Source organism: Paramisgurnus dabryanus, chromosome 10, assembly GCF_030506205.2.
Source record: "Paramisgurnus dabryanus chromosome 10, PD_genome_1.1, whole genome shotgun sequence".
Taxonomy (NCBI): Eukaryota; Metazoa; Chordata; class Actinopteri; order Cypriniformes; family Cobitidae; genus Paramisgurnus; species Paramisgurnus dabryanus.
The window spans coordinates 19,183,288-19,196,626 of record NC_133346.1 but is presented as its reverse complement, the minus strand read 5'-3'; the positions used below and the strand labels follow the sequence as shown (position 1 = coordinate 19,196,626).

Below are 13,339 nucleotides of genomic sequence, written 5' to 3'. Positions count from 1 at the left end.
ACGATCACAGAAATAGCCATGATAGTTTCACAATGGCAATCTTTTTTCTAAGACAGACGAAAATCGTGCAATGTATCCTGGGCTTAAAATGCATAAATAATACAGATAAATAAATATTAATAATCAGGGTTTTTCCTGGCTCAATGTGCTATCCTAATGCACACATGTATGTGGCTCAACAACACACTTTACACACAATATATTTTTGGTGTTAATAAAAATAAAAATGATTTAATAAATGATTTATGATTAAAATATTTACTTATATTTTTTAAAACATTAAATTAATTAAAAACAACATAGCAGCAGAATTTATTCATAGTTAACAAACATTGAAGTTGTATATGTACACGGTTATAAACTACAATGTCATCCTTTTCTCCACTCTTGACAAAAAAATGTTTCTGCCTTTATTGCTTAATATAATAAACAAAAAGAGTTATGTTAAGATCCTAATCCTTTGCTTGATCTAATAATACCTGCTGTTATATTTAATAAATGATATTTAATAATCATATAAAGCCCTTATATTATAGTCTACTTCTGCTAAATTGAATTAAGCTAGCAGTTCTGGCTTCTATCATTGCTTTTATATAAATGCATCACTTTACGCCATAGATAATGAACTAATCAACATGTAACTTGTCAACAACTACATCTTATAATAATGACTAATAAGTCTTAATAAATGCAGAGAAAAGCTCTCACGTCCTCCGTTATGCATTGTACTCCCTGATCTCCTGATTCACTGAGCTCTAATTGTTTGATTGGCTTGGTGAGTGAATTGTTTCAACCGTTCATTAAAACGAATCTGTTTAAAAGAATCATTCATTTTCAAGTCATTACTGTTCATGTTGTGTGTTAAACGTGCGAACGCGATTCCGGTGTTGAACAATTTCCGGCAGGAGACATTACTGCATCAGCTTGTGTCTATAGTGATTTACCTGCACAATATCCATAAATAGTTAAAAAGAGAGTTCGGCCAAAAATTATATTAAACCCATGATTTACTCACCCTCAAGCCCTATGAGATGCATATGTTCATTATCTTTCAGTTTTTAAAATATAAGGATTTGGGGTTCACCTCCTTCAAGTCCTCCATCAAATTAATCTAAACTGCTCCAAGGGAATAAACGAAGGCTATCTGCAGGTAATCAATGCGGTTTTGTCGTAGAAAGAGACATATTTGAAACTTTACTAGCTTTAAAAAATACCTAGCTTCCAGTAACGATTTTCACAAAAGTTAATGCCTTCTAGAAAATGTTTTTCTTTAAATATATAAACATACAATATTTAAAATAAAAGAACAGACCTCTGCTTTCAAAAAAAAATGTTTCATCCTACCTTCATTTGTTCTTTTTTAACACGTCTTAAAAATAGGTAGGTTACTTCAAAAATACCAAATCTTGAGCAAAAAGCTGAGATAATTGCATAATAGGTATAATCTTTTGATAAAGATCAGATGTAGAGGGATGATCAAAACATACACAGGGTTTGAACTGTTTGGCCTAAGGGGTTGCTTCTGGGTTTTATAAGTTGGATAACAGGGCCACCTGGTGGATAATAGTAGAAATACGAAATTGCTGTAAAAACTCGTCATTGCTAGCTAATATAGTTTTTGGCGAACTTTCACTTTAATACAGGTTCTAATATAGCTCAGGAGGAAACTCCATAAATTGCAAGTCTTCTTGTAAAGTTTATTCAGCTCACTGTGCTGACAACAAAACAGCGCCACCACAGTGGTTTAAGGCTGCTACTGCACTTACACAATAATCCACTAAGTGCAAGAATTTTTTGTGTTTTCCGTGAAGACACATGACCGTGAAACTTGGTATTTTCTCAATTTCAGTCAAGTGGTCAAGTGCAAAGACAGCAAGTGTGGTTATTTGGACGCAGCCAATGTTTCCCCCTGTGCTTAAAAACCCTTTCGGAAGGTATAAGATCCGGAATAAGATCCCCTTTTTGGTACTAAAACAACGTCAAGGTTCTTGTCGGACGTACCTGCGCATTGCTCTGCCTCACTCATTCTCTTTAGTTTCTGTTTCTTTCTGTCTAACTTCTCGGCAAAAGCATCCGCTGTACCAGTGAAGAACACGAGCACATCTGGCTTCTGTAATAATAAATGAGACGTCAAGACATCATCACGGCCGCTGTGATTGCGTGTTGTCAAGAGAACTGACGAAACTGCGTCTTTCCACCTTTTCAGCGAAATGCTGAATTAAGATCGTTTGGGGGGTCGAATCGAGATCACGATCTTTTAACCATTAATCGTGCAGCTTTACGTCACTCACATCTCAAACTTGTCTTCGGCCATTTTGAGTACCTGAAGTGGTCGCAAAAGAACTAGAAGCTATGCCTTCATGATGTTGTGAGCATCAAAATCTCTATTTTTACAACACTAAGAAGCTTGACACAACATGATACTTTGCTCGAAGTATCACCGGTGTCTTTACGCGTGAACTTGAGCATTGAGAACATTGTTTGTGTACACGCAGTTTACTAAAAAGAAGGTTTTTAACAACTGACTTCGGTTGTTTTGGTGTTCGCTTGCCGATCAAGATGTATCGATCTCCGAATGCGCGTAAGGAGGGAGGAAAGTAAAGATTGATATCTCCTAAAGCATAGTTCCATATAAATGCACAAATAATTCCTTGTTTTGTTGCAAGTGAAAAACAATATTGACCTTCTAGTTGAAAAAGGAGCCTCATATGAGATTTATTTATTCACATTCGGACATCGATTCTTTACGCTTGGCAAAGATGGCAAGCGGACACCATAACAGCCAAAGTCAAAGCCTTTTTTTTTGTAAACTCTGTGTACACAAACAATGTTCTCAATGCTCGTGTTCATGTGTAGAGATCCAGGTGAGACTTCAAGCAAAGTTTCATGTTGTGTCGTGCCTTCTTAGTGTTGTAAAAATAGTGGTAGTTCAGTAGCAAGTAGCGCTTCTTTTCATGACAGTTGAGGTGGGAAATTTTGTCTTTCGTAGCCATTTCCTGTATGCGTAAGAATCATAGACCATAAAAGATAAGAAATCTGTAAATCGTAGCAAGCTAGCCAATGCTTGTCAGTAGCCTACTGGTACTCGGTTGGTACTCAAGATGGCTGCAGGCAACTGGAATGACTTAAAAGTTCACATGACTGATATTCATCAATATACAGTATGTGAAATAACCTGCAATTTTGCGTCTCAACCAGAGATGGCGATAAAGAGGCATGCGTTACAAATTGCAACTTTAAATCAACAAAATTAAAATCGATCTGATGTATCTATAGAGAATGAAGCCGAATGTTTGCAAGTCATTTAAACACGTACACAGTGAAAACAAACAACCTTATTGACACATGAAAGTGTGCAGAGTGAAATGTCACTCCATGGCTTTCTATAATGCAGCTGCCATTTACCCTAATGGTCTGTGCATGACTCTGCTTATATTAAAATACATCAACAATTGTATAGGTGTGTCTTGTTTAAGGTTTAATACGTTAAGGTGAGGGTAAATAAAAATGTTGGAGATAAAGGATGCTAACGTGTTCGTTTACTGAGCTGTCTTTATTGTAAATCCGAGAATACAGCGATAGGCTATGATACTATAAACATATTTTCCTTTGTGACCCTGTCTGTGAAATCCAGACTAAAGTTGTATTATCCAATTAGGAGTTCAGGAGCATCAATTGATTTCAGCAATCTCTTTTTTTTTTCACAGGGGGACCTACGGCGCATGTGGTCCGAGCCTTTCCACGCCAAGGCCAGCAGTTCCCGGTTCTTGGAGGTATGATGCTCCTCCAACCAGCACAGATTCCCGCCCGCCCGCCACCCACCGGAGTGAAAGAGAGAGAGAGAGGTCTGAAGAGAGGAACTAATCTCGTCTTCTCATCATCCCTCATTCCTGTTGTCATCCTCCAGCCAGTGGATGAACAGACGTACGCGGACTTCACTGCCAGATGGATTCACGCGCTCCTCACGTCCTCGGATTTTTCATTCCTTCGCTTCTCTCCATCCTGTGTCTGATCCAATCCATCGCTGGTTTCCGCTACCTCTTTCTTTTCTGGTTCCATTCCATCTCTTTTGATTTTGTTTTTCTCCATCATCGCCGCTGTTCTGCACAGCTACACCGTAACGGATCAGTTGTTCGGCAGACGTGACCGGAGCCGCTTTTCCATTTTTACAGCTCGGCACCGTTGCGGATTTACAGACCGAGATGCGTTCGTTCCCGCTCTAAACGAACATTGGACGAGGAACGTGGATTCTGCCGCAGCGCGCGGCCTACGATGACCCAGTAAGGGACCAGCACACAGTAGAGGACAACCCCTACTCCTCTTTTCTTTCTCTCTTTCTCTTTCTGATAAAACCCCGCCTGCATCCATCTCCACCTTTCCCCTAACAGTCCCTTACCCTTTGCAGAAACGTGTATTTTATTTAGAAAGATTTTATTCTTGGCATATACAGAAATGATGCATTATAAATTGTCAGGGTGTTCTGCCCTATGTATATATGTGTACACATGTATTAGGGGTTATCATGTTGAGAAGCAAGCGTGTGCGTGCGTGTGTGTGTGTGTTTGTATGTGTGTGTGAATAAGAGATTGAACTACATGAATATTTTTGTCTGTCTTTTTGATCTCAGTGGAGTCGTATCCGATGAAAGGAAAGGCAATGGCACTGATGGGACATGTTTTTGTTTTCCCCCCATAAATGGGTTTTTGTTTAAGCTAAGGCCACTTTTTTGACATCTTTTAAGAGACACATTGGGCCCATTTATGACACACTTCTGTGCGTATCCCTCGTAAATCATTTCCTCTGTAATTGTGTCATTGAATTAAATGTGACGGTTTGCGTAAGAATGGTTTACGTGCGAAACACAGAGTGCACTTGAATGAGGCCCATTGAGAGCCGAAAAAGAGCTGACGCATACAAGGCTCGACCGTTGAATAAAGGGTGTGCGATTAGGGTGATGTATATGGATGAATGTATAGCGAATAACTCCATGGGGTCTGGAGGTGGAACTTCGTCATGCCCCCTGGATAAAATCTTTAAAGATTGTACTAAAATCATTGGACTTTTAAACAGGCCAAACTATTTCGCGTTAGTATTTCAAGCATTAATATTTTAGTTTGTAGCCATTCCTTCGAGACGATTTGATCTACGACAGTTAAACTGGAACTGAGAATGTGTCGCGTGATCGAGTGAGCGTGCGTGCGTGTGTGTGACGTTGTAGAAAATAATGCATTTTGCTGGCTCAGTCTGTTTGCTTTTTTTTACCTGTTGTTACCTGTTTTTTAATCTGTTAGCTGTCTGGCCTTGCATGTCAATTGTACAGCGTGTCGTTCTTTAAAGCTGCGTTTCCAGGGCAACCGCGATAGTGCGACACTCTGAAACTGAGAGACACAGACAGGATCGTGGACGAAGAGTCGCACAAGAGATTTAATCAAACGAGGAGACGCAGCCGGGGCAACGAGACTTGGAGCGTTTGTACCCCGGGGCCGGGATTTTGGATGTGCACCTAACAAACACTGTAGTGCGTTGCCCGAATCTTCAGTATGAACATTTTATCGGAAGTGGGATATGGTTAACCCGAGCATCATGGACATCATCTTACCCACAATCCCGTTCACCATATAGACGTTACGAAATAAAGAAGAATGATGATCATGGTGGTTGCATTGAAAATAAACACAGATGTCCTTTTTTTATGAAAAATTTTGTTTGTTTGTTTTGGGTTTATTTTTTTTTTAATCCCATCATTTGTATTTCCTCACTTTTTATTTGTGGAGTTTCGTTTTGTATCTTCTCCATCATTCTCCCTGCCTGCAGAGGGCGCTAAGCTCTGGGCTATCAACATTAGCAGCCAAAAGGGTTCTGTATAAAAAAGATTTTTTTGAATAAATAAATTAAAAGTGTAGTGAAATGTGGATCCAAATGAGCTGTACGAAAGCATTGCAGCTCTCCTAACCTTATCTTTCTTCTCTTTAGTCAGGATTCTGCTGTAAATAAACATGACTCTAACTGTATGACTAAGAGTTTTCTTTATCAGACTGTATTGACATTTTATTTACATTTCTTTTTTGTGGTGTTTGCTAGTAAGAGGTTTTTCAGAACATATGATGACATTTTAATATGTTGATGAAACCAGACTTGATTTCACCTTAAATGGGCAACAACATAGATTTACATTGCAGGGTCCACACTCTCAGAAAGAATGCACAAAGTTGCCACTGGGTTGGTGCCTCAAAGGAACATATCATACCAAAATGCTACATATCAAGACCTTTTTTTAAAAGGTACTGTCCCACTGATGACATTGGCAAATACAACTCTTAATAAAAAAAGAGATTTTTCTGTTTTTGGCATTCAAAGCTGCAATGTTCATTTTTGTTTTGTGCATGGATTTGATGTTTGTAGTTTTTAAGCAGTCACATTAAAGGGACACTCCACTTTTTTTGAAAATATGATCATTTTCCAGTTCCCCTAGAGTTAAACATTTGATTTTACTGTTTTGTAATCTATTCAGCCGATCTCGGTGTCTGGCGGTACCACTTTTAGCATAGCTTAGCATAATCCATTGAATCTGATTAGACCATTAGCATCGCACACAAAAATAACCAAAGAGTTTCAAAATGGTTCCTATTTAAAACTTGACTCTTCTGTAGTTACATTGTGAACTAAGAACGACGGAAAATGAAAAGTTGTGATTTTCTAGGCAGATATGGCTAGGAACTATACTCTCATTCTGGCGTAATAATCAAGGACTTTGCTGCGTAACATGGCTGTAGCAGGTGTAGTGATATTACACACTCCCCGAAAATAGTCTCCTTGGTTACTTTCAATAGCAGGGGACTATTTTCGAGCACTGCGTAATATCACTACGCTTGCTGTCGCTATGTAACATCAGCAAATCCTTATACGCCAGAATGAGAGTATAGTTCCTAGCCATATCTGCATAGAAAATCACAACTTTTCATTTTACGTCGGCCTTAGTATACCATGTTACTTCAGAAGAGTCAAGTTATAAATAGGAAAAATATCGAAACTCTTTGGTTATTTTTGTAGGCGTGATGTTAATGGTCTAATCAGATTTAATGGATTATGCTAAAAGTGGTAGTGCCAGATCCGTAGATCGGCTGAATGGATTCCAAAACTGTAAGAATCAAATGTTTAACTCTAGGGGAGCTGGAAAATGAGCATATTTTCAAAAAAAAAGTGGAGTGTCACTTTAAAGAAGAAGGCTTAAAATGCAAATTGAACCAAAACATTAATAATTAAAGAATGCTTGCTTTTTTATAGGCTGTTATGAGCATTATGGATGTGATGTCCAGTCAAAACTCAAGATAATGCATTTATTACCAATATATTGAACATCTTTTCGGTTTATATTGTCCTTATCCCCTGATTATAGAGTTCAGACATCACATCTATTTAGTTAAGGGCTCTTGGCCAATCAGATTTGAGAACCAGAAAGAACTGTTGTATAATTATAAATATGGTGTCATCTCATTCACCTGTATGCGATACACTAGCTGGATTTATTCCAAACAGCATTCCCACCACTTCGGAAAGGGGGACGTGCATAAACAGACGCTCCAGATAAAGACAAAATTATTGTTTTCATTGCTCTATTCGCCAAGTTTAGTTTAATCAGCCACGCTATGAGACACAATCTCTCAAATCCCTTAAAAGTTTACACATCAAGTTCTGTGATCTCCGAAGGGAATATATCGCTTTACCTACTGATTTACGACCTAGGGAACCGATTGAGACATGGAAAGTCTTTAAAACTGTGTTTGTGCAACTGAATGTGTGAGCTTGTGATGTTCTGTTGGCAGCTTTTACAGTCATAGATATGTGAGTGAACGTACAGCTCAAGTGGTTCACCAGTGGTGGAATGATAGATACATAAACAATGAAAGATGGTGAAGGGGTTACCATGACTATACTGGTGGAATAAATCACGGTGATTAGCCAATAAGATTCAAGAACCAAAAGGAACTGCTGTATAACAAGCAATATAGGGCTTTTATTGTTATATTATTATGATCACTTATAATACAGGGTTTAGAAAATGATGAACACTTACTTTTGACTTTTAACAATGTAAGTTTTGACTTTAAACAAAGTAGATTTTTAACAATGATTGAAGTCTTTATAAGTGAAATGCACTTGTTTGTTTCAAAACTAATAAATTGCAGCATTCAGCAACTATGCCATAAAAAACACCAAAGCATGATGAATTTAACGGACATCTGGAATGGAAGACATTCAATATTGTGACCACTGATGGGATTGTAAACCTCAATAACAGTTTTTGTGTAAGATTCAAAAACTGTCCAATTGCTTTGCAACCAGAAGTTTTAGCTTATCTGAAACTTAAGTACTAACGTTAGTTTTCCAGAAAGATTTCATTATTATTGCCCTGTCATCAAGGCATCATATTTGAACAAACATGGCACAAAACACCATTCATAAGCTGAAATGTTTAGCCTACTATATCTCTCTCTCTCACACACAGAGCTGTACAGTGTGCCCAGGTGAAGAAAAGTACACTTTCAAAGTGCTCTATTTTCAAGTACTAGTTTTGTACTTAATATACTAAAACTTCTTTAGTACATTTTAAATTTGGGTTTTTTATATTTAAAACAATTTATTTTATTAAATGAATTTCTCTGTCTTTTATCAGACTTACGAATTGTTATAATTTCTATTTGTGCTGGTCAATTATTAACAATAGGTAAAATGCTAGCAAAAACTTTTTCCCTAACAGGTGTAATCTCACTCCAAACTTTAGTAAAACTTGAGAGCCCTGGGGCCTCATGTATAAAACTATTCGTAGGATTCTTACTAAAAGCCTACTTACGCACAAAAGCCAAAAATGGCATACACCAAAAATTATGAAGGCTTATAAAACAAAGCAATGTTCCCTTTATAAATCACAGATCACCTGCAAGTGTGCGTACATGAATCATCCTAATATCCCACCCTGCAAGCCCATTCTCCCATCAAGTTTGTTTTTTTATAAATCACAACCTTTGCGTGGGAACTGGCGTACGCACGTTTCCAGCCTTGTTTTGTGCGTACGCATGCTTTATACATGAGGCCCCAGGTGTTTGGTATTAAAAAAGTGTGCACATCATTGTGCCTATACATATTTGAAGAATGTCAAGTATTTAGACATTTTTATTTTGCTTCAACAAATGTCAGCCACGCTGAAGGGTCAGTAGCCCAGGTTCTTTTGTGCACTTTAATAGATTTACACACACATATATTAATGCATTTGCACTAATTGTAATTACTAATGTGAGGAAATTGTAATACTTTTATTTACGTACGGTGTGCTTGAGCAAAGAGGCTGTACATTGCATTCTTTGAATGAAAGTGGTGTAGCCCAGTGGTTCTCAAACTTTTTCAGCACACACCCCCATCCTTCTGTATTGTGAATCCCTTTATTTCCCCCTCCCCAAAAAATTATGTCATAAAACATTCCACAACTTAAAATTTGAATTAAACAAAACATATAAAATTATACAATGTATTGCTGTTGGTTAGTAGTCTTATTTTTCTGAGGTTTACTTTTATCTTATTTTATTTATTTTATGATAAAAGAATGCATTTTATAAATTGTCATTAAACTGGGGCCCCCCAGGATGCTACAGCCCCCAGTTTGAGAACCACTGGTGTAGCTTTTACTTTAAAAAAAAACATAGCATTAAAAAAATATTATAATCACTTAGGGTTTTCAATCATGATATTAATGAATAATAATGAGGAAAGAGATGACCAGCACATTAGCTTTTGTTGCTGTTGTTTTGTAATTGTTATGGATACATCTGGTTTTTAATAATCTGAAGTTTAATAACAATAATTATTTATAGTGATTACATAACATAATAAATAAAACAAATTAGATATATCTCATTTCATCACACAGTTATTAATAGTTGCCTCTGTGTTTTGACTATAGGTTATTAAACAATCGCCACAAGGTGGCAGTCTAACCACAGTCTGTCAATGCAACTGCGTCTGCTGTGTTATAAATCTTTGCAAATATTTTTAAACTCAGCCTTGTCGTTTATCATTGTGTTTTATTTGCGTGTTCTTATTTGGTAAGTATAAATAATCAATACATTAAATAATAATATGCTAGAATTAAATGTTAAATATGTTAAATGCAATATTGAACGAATAAATTCAGTTCTTTGAAATGATTCATAACTATAATCTATCTTTTTCTGTTTTTCAAAAACAAATAGACGGTACTAATTTATTACTAATTGAAGGTCGCGTCAACGCAAGCTGACGTCACTTCCCGTGCGGTGGCGCTCAGGAAAAATGGCCGCTCATTGAAGTGACGTGTGCTGCTGAGTCAGCTAACTTACTCCCCTAACACAACAACAGCACTGTATTACACACACATACTACACCAGTATTGCTATTAAAGACTGATGAGATGATTATTTTAAATATTTATGATTAAATTCTAATGCTGACAATTAACCATTTACCTATCTGCTGGAATACAGTTAGGTTTCTAGAGAAATAGCATTGCATAATAACTTTTCTGAGATAATGATTATCTCTTTATATTTTCTACATTTAAAACCAACAGGGTGCACAGCAAACCACAATTTCACACATTTTGTTAAACAAGAAATTAATTAAAGAAACTAAAGCCACTGTTTACACACCGCCATGTGTACAACAAACTGCTCAATGCAAATGTTGTTTGTATGGAACCTCTTAACTACTGACCAACTGCAAACGCAAACACACAAATGCTGGGTTGTTTCAACCATAGTGAAATATAGACAAGCCCAACCATTGCATTCAAATTAACCATTGCAGGTCAAATATCAACATTTAGGTTAATTTATACCAGCGGTTTGGTGTGTCTATATTTTATCCAACCACATCCTAGCATTTTTTGATGTGTAATTACTATTTTAAAACAGATAACCTCTCTCTCCATCTGCCATGGGTCAGACAAACAGTTCATCTGGACTCAGATACATTTCAAACAACATTGAAAAACCCCACAACCCGTTTTATCACAATCATCGAATGGAAGACCAAGGTTTTACATGTCAACTAACTATTTTAAGCTGCTTGGCATTAAATTCAGATTTATGGGGTGGTTTGGGAGTGTGAGGGGTTATTTAGGAGTCACTGAGGTCAAGAAAGTGCTAGAGACTTTGAAACGTTGGAATTTCTAGGTTTCTTCACTGTTCCCTGGACGGAGCACCTAAAGGATCTTTACAGTTAAAGTTAAATGAGCAGACAGGATTCCAGAAGGACTGTGAGGATTGTTGCATGTTATCTTTGGGTGAAAGAGGGTTTCATTGCTATATAAAGTGAACTGTGTTGCATGGAAGGGGCAGAGGTCACTTTGGCACATATATTCAACGGTCAAATAGGCAAGCAAAAATGAAAGAAAGGACAACATCACCCAGGAGTGTGCGATAATAAACAGTATGAAGTGCTGAACTTGTTCTGTTGAAAGATATCTGTTAAAAGTTAAAATTCTGGATTCGGTTACAATTTAATACAAGTTATGTTGTGTATTTGTGTTGATACAGATTATAAATTATATATAAAAAATTTGCCTTGCCCACATAAGTCAGGAAAAATATTGAATAATGGCGCATCAAAAATGGCCATAGTGTAGACCAGTCAACAACACGAAAATACTCAGCATAAAACCCTCAACAATGTCGACTGCAGTCCCAAAGTCAATGATTACAATGAAATTCATTACATATGTTAAAGAAAACATGTCATAAGCATAAAACGCAACATATGTGACCCTGGACCACAAAACCTTAAGTCGCACAGGTATATTTTTAGCAATAGCCAACAATACATTCAAAGAGAAATAATGTATAACTTGGACAAGAAGAAACTGTGTCAAGAATTTGTTCAAGCTACTTTCTGTATCTAAACGGCATTGCATGTTTTATTTTGTGCAAATAAACCTTTAACATTTCTTGGTTCGCATGATTTTTCAGAACATTTTAACCAGATGCTTTCAAAAGTGGTGGGGACAAAATCAGCTATTTCAAAAAGTGGTGGGGACATCTCCCCAGTATCCCCAGTGTAAATGACACCTAAGTAAACTAGGCAGCAAAATAAATGTAAAAAAATACACGCTGTTTTTGGTATTCCCACAACTCATAAACTTTACATTAAGATGTGATATAATTAATACCTATGCCATGTAACACAACAGTTTTTAAATGACATGTGACCCTATCTGTGAAATCCAGGCTGAAGTCTCATAATCTAATAGTAAGTTTAAGAGCATCAATCATTGATTTGACTTTAATTTCAATATCAAAGATATCAAGGTTATATTTTTACTGCAATGGTCTTTGTGTAGGATGATTTTACGTAAAAACAGTAAAGCACTAAAAATGACTTTAGTTGCGGTCATAAATACAAACAAAGTTTATAAAATAGAGAAATGATACCAGTGACAAATCACTAGAAAAAAAGTGATGATACGATGTAAAGCTTAATTTAAGATGAAATAATAGAAGTGATTTAACAAAATACAAGCTTGACATTCGTGCTTTTAAACTTACTGGGTTGTCTTGCCCAATGCAAAGACTTCCTTTGTACGTACCTTACTTTAGCCATAAAAAATAATTATTGTTTAAATTATTAATATTATTCTTTCAATAGGGGTAGATATTTATTTAACAGGTCAGATTTATTTAATCAAGCAATTTTGATACGATTTTAACATTATTATACACACTGTCCGGTTGTTTCAACTTATGTTTGGCTCAAATATGAACACTTTCCAGGTTAAATTAAACCCAACAGTTGGATTTTCCATATTTTGTTCAAACAACCCAACATTTTAAAGCGTATATGTTATACTAATTTATGGATATTTGTTCATTAAAGAAAAATGTTTCTTTGCCTATTTAATCACCTAAGTGCACAAATGACATCTAAAGGGTGTGCTTCATAAAGAAGGCTGGTAGTATATTGATGTTTAGATTATAGGTTATCTTTAAAGTAGTGCTCAACGCTCCTCCCTCAACCCTCAGGGTGTGTTTGAATAAGACTCGCATGGCCCTGTATGGGGTGGGTTCCCCTTAGCCCATTGCCCTTTGACCCCTATGTACATTCCGCATGTATTCTGTGAAATGAAGTGAGGAATTCCTCTGAAGTTTGGTTAATGGATTGGAGTTTTTCCTCAGGAACAGAATGTAGACCTTTGACTTTTTACAGGGTATGCCATCAATGTTTTAACTTTATTATGTATATATCACAAACACATTTTGTAATTGATGCATAACATTTCAATTAATCTTTAGATGAAACATTTATATGAATGTTA

General features: G+C 36.4%; 1 protein-coding gene across 2 annotated transcripts in view; it reads left to right on the top strand.

The window, feature by feature from the left end:
* The window catches only part of sppl3 (signal peptide peptidase 3), a 46,758-nt gene extending 40,747 nt beyond the window's left edge, over positions 1-6,011 (top strand). For both annotated transcript variants that reach the window (XM_073816062.1, XM_065290455.2), the window contains exon 10: positions 3,708-6,011. In XM_073816062.1, coding sequence (XP_073672163.1) covers positions 3,708-3,779 — 72 coding nt within the window. In that variant the 3' untranslated portion in view covers positions 3,780-6,011. The remainder of the gene's footprint in view (positions 1-3,707) is intronic.
* Positions 6,012-13,339: the final 7,328 nt, after the last annotated feature.